Below are 27,665 nucleotides of genomic sequence, written 5' to 3'. Positions count from 1 at the left end.
ATGCTGGCATCAGTTCGAGGGGATAAAGGAGTGCATAAGTCCTTTGAGGCAGTATCTTCCCTAGTCAGCTGTTGCTCCTCTAAGGTAGTGAACCTCTTCTCAAGATTAACATCCGTTGTCATTCCTCCAGTTAAAAGGATCGGGTGGTAGGTGACAAGAAAGACCTCTGCCTGAGACCACTGGTCTAATTCAGCATAAGGCAGCGTCATGTATGATCCTAATGATTATTTATACTGGGGAATTATAGGGCGAGAACGAGGAACCCGAGGGTCTGCTGTGGGGGATCTGGTCTGGGAAGCAGCCTCCTGGAACAATGGACGTGGCTGCATGCCAGAGCCCTCTTCAGGCAAAACAAGGAACAGAATCTCCAGTATTAGCCTCACTTCTAGGAAGGGCATGCGAGGCTGTGGGGTTGTTCCAGGCCGGTGGTAGATACCGTAAACTAAGCTATTGGTCAGCAGAACAGGACCCCTTGTGGTTGTTTCTGGCCCGGGGTTCCAGCTCACTGTACCGTTTGTAACTCATTTCATCACCTTTACTAGCATAAAAGGAAAAAAAACAGCAAATTGGTAACTCTTAAATCCAGACATCTGTTCCGAGCATGACTCCAGATTCCGCCCTGGCCCTTGCCTGGCGGCAGTTGCCCTAATTCAGCTTAGATTCCCTGTTTTAGGAAAGGCTGACCTTTAGTCAGAGACTAGGACACGGAGTAACGGGTTCTAGCTGAAGGAAAAGAGATTCCACCTAAACATCAGGAAGAACTTTCTGACCATTAGGGCTGTTCAACAGTAAAAGGCACTGCCTCGGGGGGGGGGGGGGGGGGGGGAGAGTCTCTTTCTTTGAAGGTTTTTAAACAGAGGCTGGATGGCCATCTATCTGATTATGCGTTCCTGCATTGCAGGGGGTTGGACTGGATGGCTCTGGTGATCTCTTCTAACTCTAGGATTTCTTTAGTTGCCTTTGGCAACAGCACAAGCAGCATCCCCCAAACGTGCTTGTAAATGGAACTCCTTTTAACCAGACCCAGCACACTGTGCATCCTGGCAGAAAGACCTATGCCAGTGGTGGCGAACCTTTGGCACTCCAGATGTTACGGACTACAATTCCCATCAGCCCCTGCTAGCATGCCCAATTGGCCATGCTGGCAGGGGCTGATGGGAATTGTAGTCCATAACATCTGGAGTGCCAGAGGTTCGCCACCACGGACCTATGCATTGTGGTGTTTGTGCATGAATGGGTGGCAGAATGGGTGCTCTGCGTGAACCTTGATCCAGAGAGACAGCAATTTTCCACTGGAATTCAGGCTTCACGGTGTTAAGTGCCGGCTGGTGGGCTGTCGGGGTTCTCACAGGTCCCCGTGTCCAGCTTACGGAACACCGTCTTGGAACTGGCTCTGTTTGATCAGCACCGGAGGAAGTTTGACAACTTCAGTTCCCTGCTCCTGGAATGGACGTCAGCTAACGTAACTCTGGCGCACTTCACTCACCCACGGTCCATGCAGATGGTACCAAAGGACGATGGGACGGGACAAACCAGACTGCATGGTATGGCTTTTTGTCACCTGAACAATTCAGGCAACTGTATAAGAACATAAGAACTAGCCTGCTGGATCAGACCAGAGTCCATCTAGTCCAGCACTCTGCTACTCGCAGTGGCCCACCAGGTGCCTTTGGGAGCTCATGTGCAGGATGTGAAAGCAATGGCCTTCTGCGGCTGCTGCTCCTGAGCACCTGGTCTGCTAAGGCCTTTGCAATCTGAGATCAAGGAGGATCAAGATTGGTAGCCATAAATCGACTTCTCCTCCATAAATCTGTCCAAGCCCTTTTTAAAGCTATCCAGGTTAGTGGCCATCACCACCTCCTGTGGCAGCATATTCCAAACACCAGTCACACGTTGCGTGAAGAAGTGTTTCCTTTGATTAGTCCTAATTCTTCCCCCCAGCATTTTCAATGAATGCCCCCTGGTTCTAGTATTGTGAGGAAGAGATATGTATGTGTCTGAGACAGAAAGACACATGGAGGCAGAAAGTGAAACAACAGCGCCTAATCTCTAAGGCTTAAAACAGTCCTCTGGGATTCTCATGTTCAAAGGTCTCGACTCCCTAATTTTGCTTTCCCTCCTTAAAAAGAAGAGTTTGGATTTATGTCCCTGCTTTCTCTCCTGTAAGGAGATTCCAATGGGCTTACAAACTCCTTCCCCCCCCCCCCCCAATAAACACCCCGTGAGGTGAGTGGGGTTGAGAGAGCTCCGAAGAACTGTGACTAGCCCAAAGTCACCCAGCTGGCATGTGTTGGAGTGCATAAAATAATCTGGTTCACCAGATAAGCCTCCACAGCTCAAGCGGCAGAGCAGGGAAACAAACCCGGTTCTCCAGATTAGAGTGCACCTGCTCTTAACCACTACACCATGCTGGCTCTGGGATTCTCATGTTCAATGGTCTTTGACTCCCTAATTTTGCTGTCCCTTCTTAAGAACGGCATTGCCTGTTAGGGTTCCAACCCTGCCTCTTTCTCCTTCTCTGTCCTCGTTCCGCCTGCCAGGGCATCAGCTCCTAGAGGTGCACCAGATCAAAGGGACCGTTCTGATAGCTGTCAACTTTGTGAAATATTCAGAGAGAGGCAGCCCGAAAGTGAGTCTAGGAAAAAAGTTCCCTAATGGGGCTGGGATGTTTTTTGTTTGTTTCTTGTGATGAACAGACTTGTGCAGGGCTCCATTAAGGAAGGTTGGATTGGCTGGGATAACAAATTGGGAATGTTTCCCACTCGGTACCCTGAACGCTGCATTCCTTCGAAAGGAAAAGGAGGCAAAAAGCCCAGTGCGGACATGAGCTGGAGATGCAGGAACTTGTCCCTGTGGGAAAACAAGTAACTTTGCTCGGGGGAGGGAGGGGTTGTTGTTTCCCTGGCGTCGACCCGGTTTGTGTGAAAACACCCTCTGAGTCGGCATTTCTCTGGCTTGCGTTTGTGAACCTAGGAGGTGTCTAACTCTCCTGCCTCTGCAGCCGTGGAACTGTCACTGGTCGAGGATGTGACGGTGGTCCCCGATAATGTCACTATGTACAACCACCCAGATGTGAAGGTAGGACCCAGAGGCATATCTAGGAAAAATGGAGCCCGGATACAAAATCTGAACTTTTCAGGGGCCCCCGCCCAACTCTCCACAGGTGGTGAGGTCTACCGCCCAGAGCCCAGGTCTACTGCCTGGAGTCCACACCAGCATCCAGGTCTACTGCCTAGAGCTCCCTCCAGCATCCAGGTCTACTGACTGGAGCCCGTGCTGGCATCCAGGTCTACTGCTTGGAGACAATGCCGGCATCCAGGTCTACTGTCTGGAGCTGGTGCCGGCGCCCAGGTCTGTGTGCGCCCGGGAACATGGGGTAACAGCAGTACGACCCTGGTAGGACCAACAGAATGCTTGAGACAGAACATATTCTCTGCATAGAGGAAATCCCAATTTGGTAACTCCTCCCAGATGCCCTGCAGGTGGGACTGTGACAATTGGCCAGGTCTTTAACTTACCTGGTGTGAGGAGTAGCATGCTTAGCTCCACAGCCAAGTTCCTCTCTTTGCTTTATAATATGGGTCATTTTCAATTGCCTATCTCATTTATTAAGATTTAAATAGACCCCAACCCCACCTTTATTCAATAGACCCCCAACTGCACCTATATTAAGACTCAGATAGAACCCAGCCTTTACTTTAGGTGTGAACAAGTGGACCTGTATCTACAACCATAAGCACGTTTCTCTGTCTCTGGTTTGGTTCTCGTGTTTGCCGAGGCTTTCTGGGATGGAGTCACCCATCCCCCAAAGGGCCTTCCCCAAACTCAAGTGGTTCTTCCTCTAATGGAAGGCTCCTCAGGCCAGTGGGAGACTTCAGCCTTTCTCAGTGAAGTGGTAGGATCCACCTGTGCTTTCCTCCCTGAAAGAAACATGTAGATTTCTGCCCTACTGCTCTTCTGTCGAGGAGCCTGAAATTAGCAGACTTTGGGGCCATACCACTTAAGGCCAAGAGCAAGAGCCTTGGATAAGCTGGGGTTTTATGGCAGTGTGATCTGCCTGTCATCACTCTGAAATCTTGCTTGTTTCATGCTTGTGCCTGCCCAGGAAGTGTTTGCATTGGTGGAAGGCTCCAGCTACTTCCTTGTCAGCAGCAGCGCAGAAGAGATGGTGAACGTCACTTACCTGGAGGCAGAAAGCGCAATCCACGTGAGTGTCTTACGCCGGGAGTCTTGCGCAAAAAGAAAGCAGGGACCATTTATGCACGCGCTGTTTACCTCGCGGCTATTTGCTTTGCAGTCTGTTTTCCACACTTTTTTTTTTGTTTACACAGGGATTCTCTTCTACAAAGTATCCCGAGCTGAGCTGCCATTTTATCCATCCACCACTTTCTCCTTTTTGTACAATTTCCATTCGGGGAGCTTGGCTGCTTTTTTGCCAGCTGTGGTCTGGCGATACTTCACTAGACTACGTCAAGTTCATGTCAATTTCACAAGGTCTATCACTGGAGTGTTAAAAAAATTTTTTAGAAGAAGAAGAGTTTGGATTTATATCCCCCCCTTTCTCTCCTGTAAGGAGACTCAAAGGGGCTTACAATCTCCTTGCCCTTCCCCACTCACAACAAACACCCTGTGAGGTAGGTGGGGCTGAGAGAGCTCCGAGAAGCTGTGACTAGCCCAAGGTCACCCAGCTGGCGTGTGTGGGAGTGCACAGGCTAATCTGAATTCCCCAGATAAGCCTCCACAGCTCAGGCGGCAGAGCGGGGAATCAAACCCGGTTCCTCAAGATTAGATACACGAGCTCTTAACCTCCTATGCCACTGCTGCTCCTTTCAGTCTTTCTGATCATTTTGAAATGGTGGCCCAAAGAGTGGGAAGAACTGCTGTGGTGTGGGAGGAGGAGGGCGGGGAGGAGCAAAAAAACCTGAAGAAATCCTAACTCACATGGATGTTGTTCGCTTTCCCTGCAAAAGAAGAGGAAAAAGTCACACTTAAACAGGTTTCAGTAACTGCAGGGATTCTCTGATCTGAGGGAGAGTGTCTGCTGAAGAGGGAGATCAGTGCTCATAATCAAGAATCAAGCTTGAAGGGAATGTATGCTCCTTATGAAGGAGACCACCCGTGCAAAAAAAGCCCAGGGAGTCTCAGAGCCTCACCCTAAGAACCAAAGAAAGACCCTGTTGGATCAGACCAGAGTCCATCTAGTCCAGCACTCTGCTACTCGCAGTGGCCCACCAGGTGCCTTTGGGAGCTCACGTGCAGGATGTGAAAGCAATGACCCTCTAGATCTCCACCAGATGTCTTCCTTTATTCCCCCTCTTTCTGAGGTAACATAGTTTGGACTAACATAAGAACGACCATTGATGCTCACCTGTGAAGGGTCCTTCTCCTCTGAGCGTAAGGAGGACATCTTGCCCTCCCATGTCATTGTCTCTTCCACTCTCTCACTCTACCTTTCTATGGTCCCGGCCCCCCAATGTGGTCAATGTTGTAGTCAATATTGTAGTCAATATAGCCCATATAGTCCTCATAGTTTAGTTCATACTGTTGTTATGGGTTTAACCCTCTGTTCTCCCTCCTGATCCCAAGTTATAAAGGAATCAAGTTACTGCACCTTTATGTTTAAGTTCTATCTTAAATCTGCATGCTCCACGTACTGCTTCTTGGAGATACCAAACTGAGGAACAAGGAATGGTCCCGCCCACCAGGAAGGAGAAAACGCTTCATTTCCTGCCTCCCCGATGGGCCAGTGGGAACCACAAGATGTCCTCCTGCTCAGGGGAGAATGGCTTCCCTTCAGAGGCTTCCAGATGCCTTCTTTGTTGTCATTCGGCCTCCAGACTCTTTCGTCCCCAACAAGCTTTTAGATGTCTCCTCAGTTTTCTAATAGGCCAGACAGGCTCAAGCATCTGAGAGGTTGGAAACCAAGCAGGGTCATAGTTAGCACTTGGGTGGGAGACACCCCCCCCCCACACACCAAATGTAGACCAGGGCTGCTATGCAGGTGATGGCAAACCACCTCTGCTCATATCCTGCCTTGAAAACCCTATGTGGGGTTTGGTTTTGCTACATTTTGTAAATGCCCTGTTTGTTTTAGTTTGTAGTTCCGATTGATCGGATTGATCTTCTTGGTGCTGTTGTCTTGAACAGAATTTGTTTCAAAAAAAGTGGGATGTAAATAAACGCAACAAATAAAGAAATAAACGGGTGATCATACCTGGTCTGGTTTACCATCAGCTATTGCTTTTTTCTTGAAGGTTGTTCCTGTCCTCCCTGGTTCTTTGACCTTGGAGGTCTACGATCTCTGCCTGGCCTTCCTGGGACCGGCTACAGCTTATCTACGGGTATCTAATATGTTTGAACTGGAAGTGGACCTCATTGACAAGGTGAGACTAGAGTCAGGCTAGCCAGAACATCAGAAGAGCCTTGCTGGACCATACCAGGGGTCCATGCAGTCTAGCATCCCATCTCACACAGTGGCCAACCAGTTCCTCTGGAGGTCTGACAACAGGGTTGAGAGGCCAAGACCTTCATTAGAACATCAGAAGAGCCCTGCTGGACCATACCAGGGGCCCATGTAGTCCAGCATCCCCATCTCACATAGTGGCCAACCAGTTCCTCTGGAGGTCTGACAACAGAGTTGAAAGGCCAAGACCTTCATTAGAACATCAGAAGAGCCCTGCTGGACCATACCAGGGACCCATGTAGTCCAGCATCCCATCTCACACAGTGGCCAACCAGTTCCTCTGGAGGTCTGACAACAGAGTTGAAAGGCCAAGACCTTCATTAGAACATCAGAAGAGCCCTGCTGGACCATACCAGGGGTCCATGTAGTCTAGCATCCCATCTCACACAGTGGGCAACCAGTTCCTCTGGAGGCCCAAGAAAAAGACAGGCTGAGGCTTTCCCCCTAAGTTGGTTTCTGGCACTGGGATTCAAAGGCTGACTGCCTCTGAAGATGGAGATCTCAGACGTCTAGTAGCTGCTGATAGACGTACGGTTCTGGTACGCCAGTCAATAATCGAGGCTCCAGAAGGGTTCAAGAGCTTTGTTGAGCTGTGTCAGGTCCTTGCTGCAGAAAGCCAGAGCTAAAGAGCCTGGTTTCTGCAGCCACATTTATCTCGACTTTTCCCGCTCGCCCAGCACCCCTCCCAACATCCCACAGTTTTACAGAACGACAGATGACCGAGGTGAGAACATCTTTTGTTATGGGACTCAAGTATCTCAAGGACATGTGATCACTTTGCTCCAGGACTCTGGAGTGAGGAAGCCCGATTCACTAGTTACTAAGCGCAGCAATTAGAAAAGGCCCATTGACATGAATAGATAACAGCAAGTCCAGGTGTGACCTTGGCTCCCCCAGGTCGTTGCCAGACCTGGCGGGAACTGGGCCTGACAATAGACCAGTCCTGATAGAAATGTAGGCAGTCAGCTGCATACTCCAGATTTGGAGGCAGTGCCTTCAAGAACATGTGCACAGGCTTGACAGGAAGAAAAAGGCTGTGTGTGATCTTTGGGCTGGATCTCTGTGCTGCAGCTTTGAATGTCTGGGTGGGCAGATCGCAGATCTACAGTTTTCAGCTAGGACCAGAACTTTGGGAGGTGGTGAACTCCCCCCCCCCCCCCCCCCAGCAATCTTCAAGCAGTGGCTGAATGGATACTTGTTTAGGCTGATGGACTAGATGGCCCGAATAGCCCTTTCCATCTCCATGATTTTATGTTAGGGAGGAGATTCAGAAGAAGAGGAAGAAGAGTTGGATTTATATCCCCCCTTTCTCTCCTATAGGAGACTCAAAGGGGCTTACAAACTCCTTGCCCTTCCCCCCTCACAACAAACACCCTGTGAGGTGGGTGGGGCTGAGAGAGCTCTGAAAAGCTGTGACTAGCCCAAGGTCACCCAGCTGGCGAGTGTGGGAGTGCACAGACTAATCTGAATTTCCCAGATAAGCCTCCACAGCTCAAGTGGCAGAGCGGGGAATCAAACCCGGTTCCTCCAGATTAGAGTACACCTGCTCTTTACCACTATGCCACTGCTGCTTACTGATGTGCACTTCTGCTTTTATATTTTTATGTCCCTTCATAGGTTCTATGTTATTTATTGTAACTTGTTTTTAAAGTTTTAATGTATATATTTTTATTGTATTATATTGTTTTATTCATTTTATTGTAAGCTGCCCTGAGTTCTCTAGGAGATTTGGTGGGGTAAAAATGTTACAAACAAACAAATAAAGGGTTGTCAAAGGCTTTCACGGCCGGAATCACTTGGGTGCTGTGTGGTTTCTGGGCTGTATGGCCGTGTTCTAGCAGCATTCTCTCCTGATGTTTCGCCTGCATCTGTGGCTGGCATCTTCAGAGGATCTGATGCTGGGAAAGCAAGTGGAGTATATATACCTGTTGGAGTGTCCAGGGTGGGTGAAGAAACATTGTCTGTGAGTAACAAACTGTATTTCTCCTTCTCAAGATTGAGGTTGGTAAAACTGTGCTGGTGTCAGTCAGGGTCCTCGGATATCACCGACACCCCTTCCGGAGTAGATACTTCGTGTACATGGGACTCCAGTTGAGGGCAGCCTCTCCTATCGTTACACTTATGTAAGTTCTTCACTGTAACTTGCAAGCCACTGCCTGACCTTTTCCTAAAGAGTTTGACTAACTCCTCTATCTTCAGACACCAGCGCAGCATCCCCACAAGCATGGCACGGGCATAGTGACTATCAGTTGCTTTCCTTGGCAGAGAAAAGAAATGCCAGAGGAGTCCCTGCTCCAAGAAGCTGAGAGCGTGGGGACGATGCTGGAAGCCATAGTGACGCCATCAACATATGAGTCACAGGATGGTGTGATGAGGGTGCCCATGTACCGCACATGGAAGGAAGCTGCGCCCCCCTACCATCAGTGATGCACCTAAGAACATAAGAAAGAGTCTGCTGGATCAGATCAGAGTCCATCTAGTCCAGCACTCTGCTACTCGCAGTGGCCCACCAGGTGCCTTGGGGAGCTCACGTGCAGGATGTGAAAGCAATGGCCTGCTGCTGCTCCCGAGCACCTGGTCTGCTAAGGCCTTTGCAACCTCAGATCAAGGAGGATCAAGATTGGTAGCCATAGATCGACTTCTCCTCCATAAATCTGTCCAAGCCCTTTTTGGTGATACCTCACTGACAAGAGTCAAGGCTGAAAATATGTCACTGGCCCGAGGTCACCCAGCAAGTTCCCATGGCAGAGTTGCATTTCAAACCTGGCTTTCCCAGGTGACCTTCTCCAATACCTGGTGGCCTAAACTAATTATCCCCTTGGGTGCCACACATTTCAACCTCTAAATTGACTAAAATATTTCATAAAACTTACCCCGAACAACTGGGGCTTGGGGGGGGGGGGGATGTCAATAATCCATCCTGAGCTCAAGGGCACCTGTGATACAGAGGTGTATCACAGAGAGAAGTCTGTTTCACACTGTGTCTAAGTGAGAAGGGAAAGTTTAGTGTGGTATATTGTCCATGATTAGTTCCCCACCCTGGGACATGGACAATATACCACACTAAACTTTCTCTTCTCACTTAGACACAGTGTGAAACAGACTTCTCTCTGTGCCAGCCACAGATGCAGGCAAAATGTTAGGAACAAGATCCACCAGACCACGGCCACACAGCCCGGAAAACCCTCCAAAACCAACAAATATCTGATGAAGGAGGCGTTGATTCTTGGACTGGATTCTGAAAGTTACAGAATGTGCAGCAATGGCAAAGCTCACTCCATTACTAAGAGATAACAGTTTGGAGAATTTTTCACAAAACTGGAAACCCTTTGCAGAATATCTTTTGAAAAATTATTCAAACAGAGACGTACTAGCAGGGTTTGAAATCTAAAGAAAACAGTAGATTGTAATTACAAGAAGACATTTTGAAAAATTACTGAATCAACGTTAAATGCATTGAATTTAGAGTTAATTTATAGTCAAAGATGAGATAGCTGGAAGTCACTGTATGATGTGTAATGAGTTGTGTTTTGTTTCTTTTTTATGTTTGTGTTGTCTTAATAAAATCATGATCAAGGGAGCTTTGACTCTCAAAAGCTTATACCCTGGAAATCCTGTTGATTTTAATGGTGTTACTGGACTCAACTCTTGCTCTTCAAACCAACAAGTGTTTTTCTCACAGGCTGATGGAGAAAGCGGGTGAATATTCTGAAATATACTTGCTCCGAGCTGTGGCTGTCGGGCAGACGACTTTGGTGGCCACAGCATGGGACAAGACAGGGACCAAATTCACATCTGCACCTCGGAATGTGGAGGTGAGACGTCCCAGCTGTTTGTGTGTCCTCATTGCAGCCTCATAGAAAACCTCCCCCTCCCCCCCAGAAGTGAAGTCCAACAACAGCTTTAACAAATGATGTCACAGTAACAGGGATGAGAATCCTCGTCTGAAACAAGCAAATCCCCAGAAGTCTTCCTGGGGTCCTTGCTCAAAGCTGGAAGCTGGCCTCGGTTTTTAGGAGGGGTTGCTGAATCAAAAGATGCATTGCTCCAAATGTCCTGTTTTATGTTTTGTTTTGTGGCAAAAGTAGCATGAATCACAAACGTTGTTTCTGTTGTGCGTGGCAGGTCTTTCCACCGTTCAAACTCATCCCAAAGAAAATGACCCTCATTCCACATAACATGATGCAGGTGAATGAAGAATACCAGGCTGATTAAGTGGACCTGTGGTCTGTCTCCTCCTTTCCCTGCCGTCCGAACTTGCTGTGTCTCTTTCTCTCTCTCTAAATCTAAAGGCCGCCTCTTAAGAACATAAGAACAAGCCCGCTGGATCAGACCAGAGTCCATCTAGTCCAGCTCTCTGCTACTCGCAGTGGCCCACCAGGTGCCTTTGGGAGCTCACGTGCAGGAGGTGAGAGCAATGGCCTTCTGCGGCTGTTGCTCCTGAGCACCTGGACTGTTAAGGCATTTGCAATCTCAGATCAAAGAGGATCAAGATTGGTAGCCATAAATTGATTTCTCCTCCATAAATCTGTCCAAGCCCCTTTTCAAGCTATCCAGGTTAGTGGCCATCCCCACCTCCTGTGGCAGCATATTCCAAACACCAATCACACGTTTCTCTTCCCATTCCCAAATCTCTTCCCATTCTATCCAGCCTAGCAAATCAAGATCTGCCCCTCGAGCCCTGCTCTCTGTGCCCCTGCCTTCAGAGGTGGGGCAGGTGATTAGCATAACCTGTGGAGCACCCCCCCACTCAACCGACATCTGGTTCCTACTTTGTTTTAGACCAAGCTAGAACACGTCACTTTAGCCAGGCTTTTAATGAAGAGTGTTATCTCCTTTTTTTTTTTTCTTATAAAGGTCTACTTTTCTTTTATGGATCCTTTTTATCCAGCTTGTGTTTTTAATTGCCAGCCGCCATGAACGAGGCTGCGCAGAAACCTTTGGAAATAACAAATGCACTTCCTGCGCGTGTGTGTGTTTTTGCATTCAACGGCAGGTGATGTCAGAAGGCGGCCCGCAACCGCAGTCCCTCATTCACTTCTCAATCAGTAACCAGACCGTGGCCACGGTTAATGGACTTGGACAGGTCACCACCAGGACCGTGGGTGTGGCCATCATACAAGGCACCATTCGGGCTGTGAACGAAGACACGGGGAAAGTCATTGTCTTCTCACAGGTACTTTCTTCTTGCAAGGGATGGATGCTTCAGCTTCCAAAGCCTTCAGATAGAGGGAGGGGATGTGGTCAGTGGCGAAGCATCTGCTTACCATGTAGAAGGTCCCAGGTTCGATTCCTGGCTCCTCCTGTTGGAAGGATTTTATTTATTTATTTTATTAGACTTTTATACCGCCCCATCCCCGAAGGGCTCTGGGTATAATGGGTATAAATGGGAAGTTCTCACAATGGAGAGATGTCGGGAGTGGTGTCCCCCAAGGATCCGTATTGGGACCAGTGCTCTTTAACCTATTCATAAATGACCTGGAAGTAGGGGTGGGTAGCGTGGTGGCCAAGTTTGCAGATGATACCAAATTATGTAGTGTGGTGAGAACCACAAAGGATTGTGAAGAGCTCCAAGCAGACCTTGATAAATTAGGTGATTGGGCTAAGAAATGGCAAATGCAGTTCAATGTATCAAAATGCAAAGTGATGCACATAGGAGCAAAAAATCCAAACTTCACATACACGCTACAAGGGTCAGTGCTATCAGTCACAGACCAGGAAAGGGATTTGGGCGTCTTAGTTGATAGTTCCACGGGAATGTCAACTCAATGCATGGCAGCTGTGAAAAAGGCAAACTCTATGCTGGGGATAATTAGGAAAGGAGTTGATAATAAAGCTGCAGGGATTGACCGATTGCCCTATATATAAACCCGTGAAGATGCTGACTGCACTTGGAGTACTGTGTTCAGTTCTGGATGCCACATCTCAAAAAGGATATCGAAGAGATAGAAAAAGTGCAGAGAAGGGCAACGAGGATGATTGAAGGATTGGAGCACCTTCCTTATGAGGAGAGGCTGCAGCGTTTGGAGACTCTTCTTTAGATTTTGGAGAGGAGGCGTCTGAGGGGGGGATTATGACTGAAGTCCTATAAAATTATGCATGGGGTAGAAAATGTTGACAGAGAAATTTTTCTCTCTTAACCTCACCATTCTAGAACCAGGGGGGCATTCATTGAAAATGTTGGGGGGAAGAATTAGGACTCATAAAAGGAAACACTTCTTCCACGCATAGCGATGCTGATTGGTGTTTGGAATATGCTGCCACAGGAGGTGGTGATGGCCACTAACCTGGATAGTTTTAAAAGGGGCTTGGACAGATTTATGGAGGAGAAGTCGATCTCTGGCTACCAATCTTGATCCTCCTTGATCTCAGATTGCAAATGCCTTAGCAGACCAGGTGCTCAGGAGCAGCAGCAGCAGCAGAAGGCCCCTGCTTTCACCTCCTGCACGTGAGCTCCCAAAGGCACCTGGTGGGCCACTGCGAGTAGCAGAGAGCTGGACTAGATGGACTCTGGTCTGATCCAGCAGGCTAGTTCTTATGTTCTTAAGGACCAGCCAGTAAGTGACGTGAAAGACCTCACCCTGAGACCCTGGAGAGCAGCTGCCAGTCCGAGTAGACAAAACTGGCCTTGATGGATAAAAGGTCTTATTCAGCATAAGGCAGCTTCATATGTGTGTCCTGTTTGGGGAGGGGCTGTGGCTGAGTGGTAGATCATCTGCTTGGCATGCCAGAGGTTCCAGGTTCAATCCCCAGTTCCTCCAGTTAAAAGGATCGGGTGGTAAATGGTAAGAAAGAAGAAGAATTTGGATTTACACCCCACCTTTCTCTCCTGTAACGAGACTTAAGGTGGCCAACATGCTCCTTTCCCTTCCTCTCCCCTTGTGAGGTAGGTGGGGCTGAGAGAGTTCTGAGAGAACTGTGACTAGGCCAAGATCACCCAGCAGGAATGTAGGAGTGCAGAAATATATATGGTTCACCAGATAAGCCTCTGCCACTCAGGTGGAGGAGTGGGGAATCCTAACGTTTGGCTGGCATCTTCAGAGGCCTGTCACGGTAAGATGTACTTCTCTCCATGAAAGACTTCAACAATAATAATTGGAGCAACAGTGCCATAGTGGCTAAGAGCAGGTGCACTCTAATATGGAGAACCGGTTTTGATTCCCTGCTCTGCCACTTGAGCTGGGGAGGCTTATTTGGGATCCAGATTAGTTTATGAGCTCCAATGCACACCATCTGGGTGACTTTGGGCTAGTCACTGTAAAGGATTCAATGGTGTTGATGGTGAAGTAACCTTGAGTGCATTCCACAGCCCGGGCGATGGGCCAGCTTCTTCGGCGGAGACATTATCTTTGCGCGGGAGATGAGGACTCCGTTCCCATGGGAAGCAGGAAGGGGGGATGGGGTGAATGGTGTTATAACCTGTGCCTCTGGCGGGAAGAGTCATTCCTGCCACTACGTGTATGTGAGCTTTCTACCAAGATGTCTTAATAAGCGGACTTTTACACCCAAAAGCCTTTTTATTTCTGCTTCTATCCGAATTCGCACATTGTGGCAGGAATCGCGGTTAATTCATCTGCTATTCCTGTGCCGTGGACCTCTCGTCTTCCGATGGAGAGGTTGAAAGTTACTGCGGAAGGTGCGGTCAGCCCCAAAGAGACTTTCCGACGCTTTCCCTTCTGGATCTGGAGGAACCGGCTTGGGAGAAGCGGGGCCTGCGCTGGTGGCTCTTTCCGTCCTCGTATCCAGCCGCGAGTCTTCCTTTACTCCGTTGGAGCGAGGGGCGTGGCGGCGACCATAAAGGGACTTCCATGGAAGTGGTTTGGGGCTTGTCTATGGATCGAGCGCCTGTGGATCCGGATCTCTACCGTTTTCGTGTGGATTACAAACCTCCAGATGCAACCTGTCATGGAGGAGCGGGCTTGACCACCTTTCATGCGGCAACCCAGGAAGTCCCATTGAGCGATTCCTGGACTTCGTTATTTTGGTGATGCTCCCAAGGAACCACCGTGGCACAGCACTGGGGCCCGTCCAAAGGACACCGGGACTAAACCTGGAATTGGGAGGGGTATGGTTACCGCTTTAATCGGACCCCTGATCGAGACCCAGCATGACCGCACCTGCAAAGGGTGCCTCGGGGAGCCACCGGTGGCTTCACCGGCGGCTACGGTTATTCTACGACGTCCTGGCTTCCAGGCGACGAAAGAGTCCGAAGAAAGCCTGCACTCCCCAGCGGATCTGTTCCCTCTCCCATCGAGAGGAAGACCTGGGATGAGGAAATTAGGCGACTGCTTGAAGGATGCTGCCCAAGAAGCATGGACCCGTGAGCGCCAGCTATGGGAGGAGGAACCCGGGCACAGTTGCCCAACAGGCCAGCGAAAACCTGCAGAGGGACCCGAGAAGCGACAGCATAAAGAAGTCCAGCTTTCGAGTTGGACCCGTGCTAAAGGCAGCAGCTCCAAGCGACCAATATGCCAGAGAGAATCTGATAAGTCCATGATAAACTCCTGGAACACTCCAGACTGGATTTACCACAAGCGGCAGCGACAGCGTTCGAGGCTCTTGCGCGCGCCGAAGTGAAGCCTCACTGAAGCCCTTAAAGCGGAGACGAACTGGCTAAATTGGAACTGAAAAAAAGCTGCTTTGCATGCGCACCAGGATGCATTGACTGCGCCAAGGGGAGAGGGAAGCTGAAAGCTGCGTTGGAGAGGGAACTTTAAGGAGGCAGCAGACCAGGAAGCCCCAGAAGTTGGAGTCTATGCTGTTACTGATCCGCGCCCGGTGCCAGGGGGGCCCGCGTGCCTGGGTCCTGCCACCCAAAGCGCCAGCGTACTGCGTAGCGCCCCCGATTCAGCCCATGTGCAACAGCTGCCTGCCCAACCTGCTCAGCCAGCGCCAACCACCTCCCCAGCGAAGCCAAAAGAGCGTTGAGCGGGGCTAGCTATGCGGCCCCGATACCAGCCACGATTTTGATGGGACGGCTTCCAAACTTCCTACTTCATTTTGCAACTCAATGCCCACTTGGAAGACTATGATGATTTATACCCGGTCTGGCGGCGAAAAAATCACGAGGACATCGGCTCCAGTCCTGGATGGGGCAGCAACCCGTGCTGGTTACGTGACTCTTTTGGATTTGCAGGATGAAGACTCTCGCGCACCCAGTGCCGCATTCCTCAAAGCCTTAAAATGCGCTTTCAAAGATCGAAGCGCCCGAGGAGAATGGAAGCTATCCGCTTTCATCAAAACCACCATCCAGCAAAGGCAACAGCCCGTTTGCAGAAATTTGCTGCCGTGTGAATTTCAGATGCGGCGGCTGCTGGAAAACTTCCTCCTATGAGAGGTGGCCTGAGCGGCATAAGAAATCGAGAAATACTTCTCCCGGATATACTGTGGACCAGCCAATGGCTTCGATTGAAAGCGGTGTTTTAATTCGGGGTTCCCTACCGATACTATTGCAGATTGGATCCAGTTGGGGGTCCCCAAGTGAAGCGATCTCGATTTGGAATATTTCGTGCGGGAGGCAGCCGCTTAAAACCACTACTGTGTCCACCAAGTCAAGCCCAGCAGCCCCTGACCGAAACCACCTCTGAGCGCCCGTCGCCCGACTGGGAGTTGATGTCTTTTACTGCGAGGAGGGCCAGGTCATCCCTGGCAGCCAACTGTCCCAAGAAACAAAACCAACAGCTCCAGCTCCGGCACTCCGTCTGCCAAACCACCCGCGCCCAGAGTCAGGGCGCCTCCCTACAGGCTTCGTCTAAAGCGGTCATCGGCGACCCAGAGGAGGGGGAAGCAGCTGTTTGCCTTTCTTCAGCCCCCCCATGGACATGGGCCCGACTCCCCTGGCTGGCGGTGAGTGAAGGCAGCGCTCCCATTACCCTGTTCAAGCATTTCTGGCCAACCCGCTAAACAGCACTTTCGCGTATAAGCCTTCGGCCCTTGGCCCGATTCCGGCTGCTCCCACTGCACTTAATGCGACCCCAGGTGGCAGAGGAGCTAGGTCTGGACCAAATTCCCTGGCTAAGCCCATACCATTCACCCGCAAATGGGCGGCAGCCCCCTCGGGGAGCGAAGGACCGGCCCAGTTACAAAACACAGCCCGGTTCACTCCTCACGTTCGCGCCCGACCATTTGGGAGAAGAAATTGGATTTTATTTTAGCGCCAGTGTCAATACACTCTCCATAGTTTTGCGGGCATGCCTTGGCTATTGTTACATGAACCAAAGTTCATTTTGGAAAGAAGCAGGATCATTTCAGAATTCACTGACCCTCCCTCGCGGTGGTGAACACATGAATTGGGGAGAAAACCCAGCGTCTCCTGACACTCCCCCCTCCCTGGCTGCTTCCAGCGAATTGCTCGCCGATTCTATTGGCAATCCCACCTGCACCGCCGCACTTATCATGATCTAGCCAGAAGTTTTTTCAGGAACGGGAATCTCGATCAGTTATGCCACCCCACAGAGACACTGACTGTAAAATTGTTATATACAACCAGGGAAGCAACTACCCAAAAGGTGGAGATCTACGCGCATGAGTCCCAATGAGGAGAAGGAACTTCGTGCCTTCTTGGACAAGAACCTTGCACGCGTAGGGTTCATACGGCGGGCTACCTGAAACACACACACGGCTGCTCCGTTTTGTTTTGTAAAAAAGAAAGATGGGTCTAACTACGGCTTTTGCACAGATTATCGAGGTCTCAATCGCGATCTCTCCTGTCCAATAAATATCCTTTGCCTTTGATCAGGGACCTTTTAGATGCAATCGGCAAAGGACGCATTTTTACTAAATTGGACTAGAGAGAAGCTTACTAGAGAGTCAGAATTGCTGAAGGCTATGAACACCCTGACTGCGTTTAACACAAAGTTTGGACAGTTTGAATACTTAATAATGCCGATGGGGTTAGGAGTGGGGCCCAGGGGCTTTTATGGCCCTTATCAACGAAGTTCTCCATGATTTATTGTACAAAGGGAGTTGTTGTATACTTAGATGGCGTTTTAATTTACTCACAAGCCATGAAAGAGCATGAAATATTGATTTCGAGAGGTGATGAAACGCTTGCTTAGCAACTCTCTCTTTGCCAAACTCTCCAAATGCTGTTTTCATCAGACCTCCATTGACTATTTGGGTTACCGGATCTCGCAGCCGAGGGCTTGAAAATGGATCCTGCTAAAATTGGCGCGGTCCTCCAATGGCCTATACCCCCACCAATGACATAAAGAACTCCAGATCTTTTCTTGGTTTTGCTAATTTCTATCATTGACTTTATACCCCAATTAAGCTGAAACTGACTCTCTCTCTCACGAACCTCTTACGCACTAAGGGGTAAAGATCCACTGTCCGTAAGCCCGGGGCCCCCCTTTCCTGGTCTGAAGAATGTCAAACAACCTTTCAACTCTTAAAATCTGCGTTTACCACCCGAACCTATCCTAAAACGCCCTGACCCAGATCTCCCGGTTTTGTGGTTCGCGTGGATGCCTCGGACAAAGCAGGGGGCAGCCCTGTTGCAGAAAAAATAAAGATGGTAGGCTGGTTCCGTGTTCCAGCTTCGATACGATACAAAATTCTCTGGTGCTTCGAACTCAACTGGACTGTGGGAGATAAAGAGACTGCGGCCATCAAAGTAGCACTCTCCACTTGACGCCACTGGCTGGAGGGGGCTAAACACCCCTTTCAGGTTTGGTCGGATCATAAAAACCTGGCAGCTCTTTCCACCCCCCTCAAAGATGTCCATAAAACAACTTCGTTGGGCCGATTTCTTTTCTGCGTTTCTGCTTTTACAGTCCATTTTTTCCCTGGGAAAACCAATAAACTGGCTGGCAGCGGCTCACCAGCGCCTACCCGAGGAGGGGAGTGGAGCCTGCGAAGAGACATTCCACGCGCGATTGCTTTCCCCCTCCCAGTTGGGGTTGGCTGTCACCAGTTCTCAAAAAAAGCGTTCTCTCCTCCTCCACCCCCCATTCCTAGTCTCGATCTCCTTTCCTCGCGGGGAACTTGAGGAGGCAGGAGCTGCCTGAGCCTCCAGCGGAAGAAAGTGACTCCCAGTTGCGTTTGGAGAATGGAGTTTGGCGGAGGGGGGAATGTTGGTAAGTGCGTCCTCCCCTCATAAGCAGGTTCTTGAAGCTTTACTTACGATGCCCGTTCGGCTGGACATTTTGGCTTTTTGAAAACTCTCTGCATTTAGCCATGAGCAGTTCTGTTAGTAATGTATAAAGACGATGAAGACGCCATTGCAAAGGCTGCTCTAGGTTTGTGCAGAAGCCAAAACCATCCCGGGAAAGCCCCATGGGCTATTGAAACCTCTCCCGGTGGCCTCCCGCCCTTGGGGAAGTCATCTCCATGGATTTTTATTGAGATTTGCCCGAAAGTCATGGCAACACGGTTTTGTGGGTGGTGGTAGACTTATTTTCTAAAAGCAAGCCCATTTTATTCCGTATTAGCTGTCCCCTCCGCTCCTAAGTTGGCCGCGGCTGTTGTTTATTCAACATGTTTACCGTCTCCATTCCGCCCCCGTTAAGGTGGTCTCCGACCGCAGCAACTAATTCATCTCAAAGTTCTGGAAAGCGTTTTTGGGGTTGTTGGGGGCCAGCCCGGCTTCGCCGCCCCCTGCTTCGTTCAAAGTGGCGGCGAGGCGGAGAGAACGAACAGAACCCCTAGAGCGGTATTTCACGTTGTTACACCAACTACCACCCAAGACAATTGGTCGCGAGCTTATTCCGTTCGCGGTGTACGCCTACAACAATGCGGTTCATAGTAGTACAAAAGAAACCCCCTTTGAAATTGTGTCTGGTCGCTCCTCCCCGCCGTTGCCACAACTACCAGCGACGGCTTTTGGACCCACCAGAATTTCAACAATGGATTTCATCCCTAGCCGAGGGATGGAAGACGGTCCAGACATACAACAAGCGAAGGACTCCCAAAAGCTGCAAGCGGATAAGCTTACATCAGATTTTCCTCTGCGTGTGGGCTCTTGGGTGTATTTATCTACAAAAAATCTCAGAAGGCGTGCATAAATATTTAAACTGTGCAAGAGATTTATTGGGACCTTTTCAGATTACTAAAGTGATTAATGATGTCACTGCCAGCTTAGGTCGCTGCTAACTCTGCTTAGTAACATTGCATCCTGTCTTCCACATTCCAGCATGCTCAAGGAGGCTCCCGCTTCCGATGCCTGGCTTGCGACCATGCCGGAGAGGCCCCACCCGACTATTATTGATGGTCTGGCACTTTCTGAAGTGACGCTATCACCGGACTCCGGCTTTAATCGTAGCGCTTGCAATATTTGGTCTCTTGGGTGGGATATTCACTACCGGGTATAATCAATGCGGACATTCCGAGGAATATTGAAGCCCCCACCGCCATTTCTGCTAACCGCGCCTTTCATAAGAAGCCTGGGATTAACCTTCTTCAGGGCAGGGGGGGTGTCAATGAAGGATTCAATGGTGTTGATGGTGAAGTAACCTTGAGTGCATTCCACAGCCCGGGCGATGGGCCAGCTTCTTCGGCGGAGACATTATCTTTGCGCGGGAGATGAGGACTCCGTTCCCATGGGAAGCAGGAAGGGGGGATGGGGTGAATGGTGTTATAACCTGTGCCTCTGGCGGGAAGAGTCATTCCTGCCACTACGTGTATGTGAGCTTTCTAAGATGTCTTAATAAACGGACTTTTACACCCAAAAAGCCTTTTATTTCTGCTTCTATGGAATTCCTTACAGTCACAGTTCTTTGGAGCTCTCTCAGCCGAACCCACCTCACAGGCTGTTTGTTGTTTGGGGAGTTGGAAGAGAAAGGAGCTTGTAAGCCCCTTTGAGTCTCCTTACAGGAGAGAAAGGGGATATAAATCCAAACTCTTCTTCTATAACTCCAAATGACATATTGTGCAGCCTATTCCAGCTGTCCTGACCTGGGCAGCCTGTGAGATGCACGTTCTTCCCTCCTGCGGTTCATTCATTTCATTCCCATCTCAGCGCCTTTCTTTGCCTTGCCTCCCCAGGATCAGGTGGACCTAGAAGTGGTTCAGCTGAAAGCAATAAGGATTTACGCTCCTGCCACCAGGCTCATCACAGGCACCGAGGTGAGTCTCCCGTGTCACACCTGTCTTATGGAGAAGTCGATCTATGGCTACCAATCTTGACCCTCCCTGATCTGAGATTGCAAAGGCCTTAGCAGACCAGGGAGCAGCAGCAGCAGCAGGCCGTTGCTTTCACATCCTGCATGTGAGCTCCCAAAGGCATCTGGTGGGCCACTGTGAGTAGCAGAGTGCTGGCCTAGATAGACTCTGGTCTGTTCCCACAGGCTTTTTCTCATGTTCTTGTGAACCACTGTGCCTTTGGATCTTGTCCTTTCCCAGACCTTTTCTCCATATCCTGAGCAGTCGCTGTTTACCTGCCACTGATAAGTGCATGTGTATGTAAAGTGCTGTTAAGTTGCAGCCAACCCCAGAGGGTTTTCAAAGCAAGAGATGAACAGAGGTGGTTTGCCATTGTCTGCCTCTGCCTCTTGGACTTCCTTGGAGGTACAAACTCAGGTGTAAAACCAGGTGTAAAACCAGGTGTAAACCAGGGACTTAGCTTCTGAGATCTGATCAGATTTGGCTAGCCTGGGCCATCCAGGTCAAGGCAAAACCATTCAAGTCCCAAGTGACTTATGACGACCCCCTCTTGGGATTTTCCAGGCCAGCAATTAACAGAGGTGGTTTAGCCATTGCCTGCCTCTATGTAGTGACCATAGACTTCCTTGATGGTCTCCCATCTGAGTACTAACCAGGGCTGACCCTGTTTAGCTTCTCAGATCTGATGAGATCGAGCTGGTTTGGATCATCCAGGTGAGGGCACTGGATCCGGCCATGAATTTAGGTCTCGTAAATTGATCAGAGAGGAGATTGTGGGTGGTCCTGACCTTCCCTCTGCCCCTACCAAGGATCCCACCCCAACGCAGAACATTTTCCCCCTGGTGATAATTCATGTCACTGAGAAGACGTCTCACTGGAAAAGACAATAACGCTAGGAAAAGTTGAGGGCTGCAAGAAAAGAGGAAGAAGAAGAAGAGTTTGGATTTATATCCCCCCTTTCTCTCCTGTAGGAGACTCAAAGGGGGTTACAATCTCCTTGCCCTTCCCCCACCACAACAAACACCCTGTGAGGTGGGTGGGGCTGAGAAAGCTCTGAGAAGCTGTGACTAGCCCAAGGTCACCCAGCTGGCGTGTGTGGGAGTGTACAGGCTAATCTGAATTCCCCAGATAAGCCTCCACAGCTTAGGCGGCAGAGCGGAGAATCAAACCCGGTTCCTCCAGATTAGATACACGAGCTCTTAACCTCCTACGCCACTGCTGCTCCCAACATGAGATGGAGTGATGCAGTAAAGGAAGCCGTGGCCCTCAGTTTGCAATGATCCAAACCAGCTTGCAAGACTTGAACAAGGTTGTTGACGATATGATGTTTTGGAGCCCATTAATTCATAGGGTTGCCATGAGTTGGAAGCAACTTGATGACCCCTAACGCACCTGTTCTATCCACGTCACAGTAAACACCAGGATGCTAAAACCACAAGAATGTGACTCCACATTGTCTTTGCAGATGCCAGTGTACGTTGTGGGCCTGACCAGTACTCTGACCCCCTTCTCTTTCGGGAACGCCGACCCAGGGCTGACATTCCACTGGACTATGAGCAAACGGGATGTCTTGGACTTTCTTCCCAGACACTCAGAGGTACAGAGCCGTCCTTTGCATGACAACATCATTTCAACCAAGAGGTTTATAGGGACAGGCTGTTGTGGGTTTTCCAGACTGTGTGGCTGTGTGTCAGTGGGGTGGGGGTGGGGGAATGCTTAAGTCTCACAGTTGCTGAATCTTTCCATTCATTTCTTATTTCTCTCTGTGCTAGCAAACGTAGATAACAGTGGCATCTTTGGCCCTCCCTGCGAAGGGTGTGTGGGGGTGGCCAGATGGCTCTCTATCTTTCCCTAGCCTAGCCCTTGGGAATGGACTTTCATTTTCCTCCACTTTTCCTGCTTTTGCTTTGCTTGGGGGGTAAGGGGTGGGGTGGAAAGGAATTCATGATAAGAACATTGAATCAAAAATGGGAGAAGGAAGGATTTCTAGACATTGGTAATACTGATAAAATTAATAGACAGTTGGAAAAATATAAAGATCGAGAAATGTATGGAGTTAGAAAGAAAAGTGATATTAAAATGGTACAGAACACCAAAACAACTAGCATATATGATAAAAAGGACTTAGTTCCAAATGCTGGCACTGTGGAGACCAAGAGACATATTATAGCCATATGTGGATAGAATATGCAGAAGTGAAAAATTTTTGGACAATGGTATTGTTATATATCAAGAAACTGGTGGAGATTAATATTGATTTAAATAATGACTTAATGTTCATGGGTGTAATGGAGGACAGAAGGGTGGATAAAAATATAGCTATATGTATAAAATAATGATTAAAGCAGCCCATGCAACAATAGCCTTGGGCTGGAAAGAAAAGAAAAAAGGGACATTTCAGAAATGGCTAGAATATATCTGGGAACAAGTGACACTTGATATTTTTGATATATTAACCAAAAGTAAGACATGGCAAGATAAACAGAATGAAATTTTGAAGATATGGATAATATACGTGGACTGGATGAAAGAAGCTCGAGTCGACGAAGAAATATGGGAGAAGAGGCTACAGAGAATGAACTTACTGCTGTTTGTGTGACAAAACTATGAAGAAGATGGAACGGGGGAGGGAAAAAAGGGGGGAAATATATTGTTTGAAAAGGTGTGAAGAAGGAATTATTATAAACTGCAAAATTCAAATGATACAATTAAAAGAAAAAGGGGCGGGGTGGAGGGAGTGGCCAGTAGAGAAAATAAAGCTAAGGGATTTTCGGGAACGGGCTAGAACTGGCTTTGCAAAAGCCAGGGACTCAATGTTCACTTCAATAAAGGCTTCTGATTGATTGGAAACTTAATTAAAACAACTTTTTGACACTTGTGGGGGCATTCCTCCAAGCGTAACTTTGTCTGATTGTCCAGTTTGCGAGCCCCAAAGGAAACCTGTTTAATCCCTTGCAAAGGCACGAATGTCAACCTTGCAACCTTGTCGGCTACAAACCCGGCAGGAAAAAAATCTGCCGGATGCCCCCTTCTGTATCCGCAGACGTTCTGAAGCAGGAGAAAGGGGGTTCTCGGGTAAATTGCAAAATCTCTCCTTTCTCCGCCAGGCTTCCGTTCAACTTGCTCCGGAACACAACTTTGCTATGGTCGTGCACACAAAGACCGCAGGGCGAACAAGCGTCAAAGTGACGGTGAATACTGTGGATGCGAACACCAGGCAGTTTGAAGGGAATCTCACCGAGCTCTCAGACGAAGTGCAAATACTGGTATGCCCCACCCCCGCCCCCCAGACTTCTCCAAGCACTTTGGTTAATCCATCACCTCCCTACTCTGCTCTTCTTCCAAAAGGTTCAGAAAATCATGTACTGGGTTCATTTTACCATCGTTACAACCCAGTGAGGTAGGTTGTGTCCAGAGATCCTTGTCGCTGAGCAGGGAATTCAACCCGTCTGTCATTTCAGATTTGCAGTTTGGTCCTGTCCGGAAGACGGCACCAGCCTCCGCCTCTTCCACATAGTCCCAGACGTCTGTCCTTCTCTTCTTGCACGCCTCTTTTCCCACCAAGTTCGGCCTTACTTTGTTCCTAGCCCAGATTTGGATTCTCGGTTTTTGAATCCAGACCTTCCACCTGTGCTTTCAGCAGTGATTTAATGTGCTGACATCAGCATGTGAAGGCACTGATCTTTGTTCCGCTAATTATGCCTAACTTGTTGATATCAGTGCGCTTAGACTGGAGCAACTCTGTATAGGAGTGTGCTATTATGCATCATATGTGTGTATTTCTGCATCTTATGTTCCAGTTCCCTGCACTGCAGTTCCTCCCAGCCAGTGGTGTACCGGGCCTACATGGTGCCTAGAGGCATGAACACCTTCTCCTGGCCGCCCCCACCTCCCAGCTCACTGTGCCCCCCCCCGTGACCCACTTACGGGAGCCAGCAGGGAGGCTGGGGAAGGGCGGGGCTCAAGGGGGCCGCTTGGATGGGCACCACCACAGCAGTCTGGCTCCTGAGCCGTCCGCAACCAAGCCCTCCCCCCCACCTGCCCTCCCTTCAGGCTGGCTCCTGCCTTCCCTAAGTGCTGGGGAGGGCAGAAGCTGGCCTGCAGGGAGGCTGGGAGGGTGGCGCGGGGAGGTGATGGGTGGCCTGGGCGCATGCCATTTCGTCATATGGGGGGGTGCCAGGCATGATGGAACGGTGTGCGCCCGGGGACATGGGATACCCCATGTCCCCATTAGCGGTACACCTGCTCCCAGCCCTACCCATCTTTCCACCCCCCACCCCCTATACTCAGCTACACCTTTTGAACTCTTCCCCCTTACCTGCTTGAGCGGAGGACCACTTCGTTGTGTTCTCAACAGTGCACTATATGCTTAGCAATTAAAGAAATCACCTTATGAAAACACCAATTTGTATTTTGCTTGCGGAGAAGATCCTTCTGAGGTCTGGCAGCAACACGGTTTGAAGCAATTGAGTTGGATCCTGCGTGCTGCTGGTGGAGAGGGACACACAGGTGGATCCTTCTTGCCTTCTCGTCTGGGCCCTGAAATGGCAATGCTGAGGGGCATCCAGAAGGCCAGGCAACGGGGGCAGCTACACTGAGGAGGAGGGGCCAAAATCCATGCAACATGGGCAGCTGCAACAAGGAGGACCCAAAAAGCCACACAATAGGAGCAGCTTCGAGGAGGGTGACCCAAGGAAGGATGCCGGCAGGAGCCTCCTGCATCAGTGGAAGTGTGATTAGTGGGACAAGTAGAAGAGGGGACTCCCCAGGTCAGTGGTGGTGAACCTATGGCACGGGTGCCAGAGGTGGCACTCAGAGCCCTCTCTGTGGGCACGCACAAATAGAGTTCGTCATGTGGGGGGGAATTGCCCCCCCACACACACACACATCTAGGCTGGCCTGGGCCGCTGGGCTCAATTATTAGCATTAAACCTAAGACCTAGTTTTGGGGAAGCAGTATAGATAACCCTGTTAAGCACGGTTAAACCCCACTGATTTTCATGCGAAGAACTAAAGTGCGATCCTTTACCTGGGAGTAAGCTCGGTTGCTGGCAATGGGGCTTGCTTCTGAGTAAACCCTCCTAGGGTAGTGATTCACCCGTTCGAGGAGTTGCATGGTTGCTTCAAAGCAAAGCCACCGACTACCACCAAGCTTACTCCCGAGTAACGCACACCTCGGACCCAACCATTTTTTAAAAAACGAAAACCTCAGTATTCAGGTTAAATTGCCGTGTCGGCACTTTGCAATAGATAGGTGGGTTTTGGGTTGCAGTTTGGGCACTTGGTCTCAAAAAGGTTCGCCATCACTGCCCCAGGTCAATGTCATCTGGCTTCCATCTTCTTGCTACCCTTGCCTGTGTTGTGTGGCTTTTTTGACTGCAGAGCATCCCCCACCTCTGCCCCTGCCACCACCTTGTCTTGGTGTTTTGTTGCTGTCCATCACAAGCACAAAACATATATCTGCTCCACCCTTTGCAAATGCTTCAGATTAGGAATAACTCGGTAGGGTGACAAAAATGGAAAAAAAGTTGTGAAATATAAAAAGGGTTCTCGTGCTTTTCACAGTGGCTTAGAAGAGGGGGTGCTGGGAGCCGCAGCTTCTCCGGCACTGGTGAGGGAAGCCCCCTATCCTATGGTACTGTTAAAGACAGAGGAGCCTGACCAAGCTTCTTTTCACTGGATCACCTGAGCCGTGAATGTGAAAACGGAGGTGTCTGTTCCTTCCCTTCCCTCTGTCCTTACAGGTGTTCGACAAGCTCCGCCTCTTCTCCCCAGAGTGTCCCACAGAACAAATCCTGATGTCCATGAATTCACAGCTCAGGCTGCTCACGAGCAGGTATTAAGAGTACATTTGGCGGGAGCGGGAAGTGGGCAGAAATCAGGCAGAACAAGACTGCGTTTTCACCCAAGAAAGAGAAGCTATTTTGCAGTAAAGTCTCACTTTTTCCTCCAATTGGTTATGACTGGTGTGAACGAACAGAGCCAGCAGGGTGTAGTGGTTAAGAGGAGGAGGAGGAGGAGGAGGAGGAGGAGGAGGAGGAGGAGGAGGAGGAGGAGGAGGAGGAGAAGAAGAAGAAGAAGAAGAAGAAGAAGAAGAAGAAGAAGAAGAAGAAGAAGAAGAAGAAGAAGAAGAAGAAGAAGAAGAAGAAGAAGAAGAAGAAGAAGAGGAGGAGGAGGAGGAGGAGGAGGAGGAGGAGGAGTTTGGATTTATATCCCCCCTTTCTCTCCTGCAGGAGACTCAAAGGGGCTTACAATCTCCTTGCCCTTCCCCCCTCACAACAAACACCCTGTGAGGTGGGTGGGGCTGAGAGAGCTCCGAGAAGCTGTGACTAGCCCAAGGTCACCCAGCTGGCATGTGTGGGGATGTACAGGCTAATCTGAATTCCTCAGATAAGCCTCCACAACTCAAGCGGCAGAGCTGGGAATCAAACCCAGTTATTCCAGATCAGAGTGCACCTGCTCTTAGCCACTACGCCACTCCTGCAGGTGGATTCTAATCTGGAGAGCTGGGTTTGATTCCCCACTCCTCCACCTGAGTGGCAGAGGCTTATCTGGTGAACCAGATGTGTTTCCGCACTCCTACACATGAAACCTGCTGGGTGACCTTGGGCTAGTCATTGTTCTCTCTGAACTCTCTCAGCCCCACCTACCTCACAAGGCGTCTGTTGTGGGGAGAGGAAGGGAAAGGAGCTTGTAAGCCACCTTGAGTCTCCTTACAGGAGAGAAAGGTGGAGTATGAATCCAAACTCTTCTTCTTCTTCTAAGCCCTCCCTGTTCCTTCAGTTTGCTCCCCAGGAGGTCAGGAAAACCCCCACAGCGAACCAGATCTGAAACAGTTCAGTCTGCACTCAGTGGTACCGCCATTTTCCCTCATGCCCCATAGTTGCTGATCACCAACTGGGCAACACCTGCTGCCAACAATGGCTCTGAGAGTATCTCCTGTTGCACCGAGTCACGCATCTCACACTCTGGTTGTTGTTGCCTTTTAAGGAAGAGAAGAAGAAGAGTTTGAATTTATACCCCACTTTTCTCAACTGTAAGGAGTCGCAAAGCAACTTACAAACTCCTTCCCCACAATAGACACCTGGTGAGGTAGGTGGGG

The 27,665-nt window shown here is 49.6% G+C and overlaps 1 protein-coding gene across 1 annotated transcript in view; it reads left to right on the top strand.

The window, feature by feature from the left end:
• The window catches only part of NUP210L (nucleoporin 210 like), a 72,974-nt gene that overhangs the window by 28,756 nt on the left and 16,553 nt on the right, over positions 1-27,665 (top strand). The window contains exons 15-27 of the mRNA XM_048503428.1: positions 1,352-1,544; positions 2,541-2,629; positions 2,974-3,078; positions 4,106-4,207; positions 6,255-6,383; positions 8,459-8,586; positions 10,146-10,278; positions 10,589-10,651; positions 11,460-11,639; positions 20,447-20,527; positions 22,029-22,160; positions 23,671-23,829; positions 26,308-26,399. Coding sequence (XP_048359385.1) covers positions 1,352-1,544; positions 2,541-2,629; positions 2,974-3,078; positions 4,106-4,207; positions 6,255-6,383; positions 8,459-8,586; positions 10,146-10,278; positions 10,589-10,651; positions 11,460-11,639; positions 20,447-20,527; positions 22,029-22,160; positions 23,671-23,829; positions 26,308-26,399 — 1,586 coding nt within the window. The remainder of the gene's footprint in view (positions 1-1,351; positions 1,545-2,540; positions 2,630-2,973; positions 3,079-4,105; positions 4,208-6,254; positions 6,384-8,458; positions 8,587-10,145; positions 10,279-10,588; positions 10,652-11,459; positions 11,640-20,446; positions 20,528-22,028; positions 22,161-23,670; positions 23,830-26,307; positions 26,400-27,665) is intronic.

Source organism: Sphaerodactylus townsendi, linkage group LG01 (genome assembly GCF_021028975.2).
Source record: "Sphaerodactylus townsendi isolate TG3544 linkage group LG01, MPM_Stown_v2.3, whole genome shotgun sequence".
NCBI classification, from domain to species: Eukaryota; Metazoa; Chordata; class Lepidosauria; order Squamata; family Sphaerodactylidae; genus Sphaerodactylus; species Sphaerodactylus townsendi.
The sequence above is the reverse complement of the archived record's forward strand: the minus strand, read 5'-3'. Positions and strand labels throughout refer to the sequence as shown.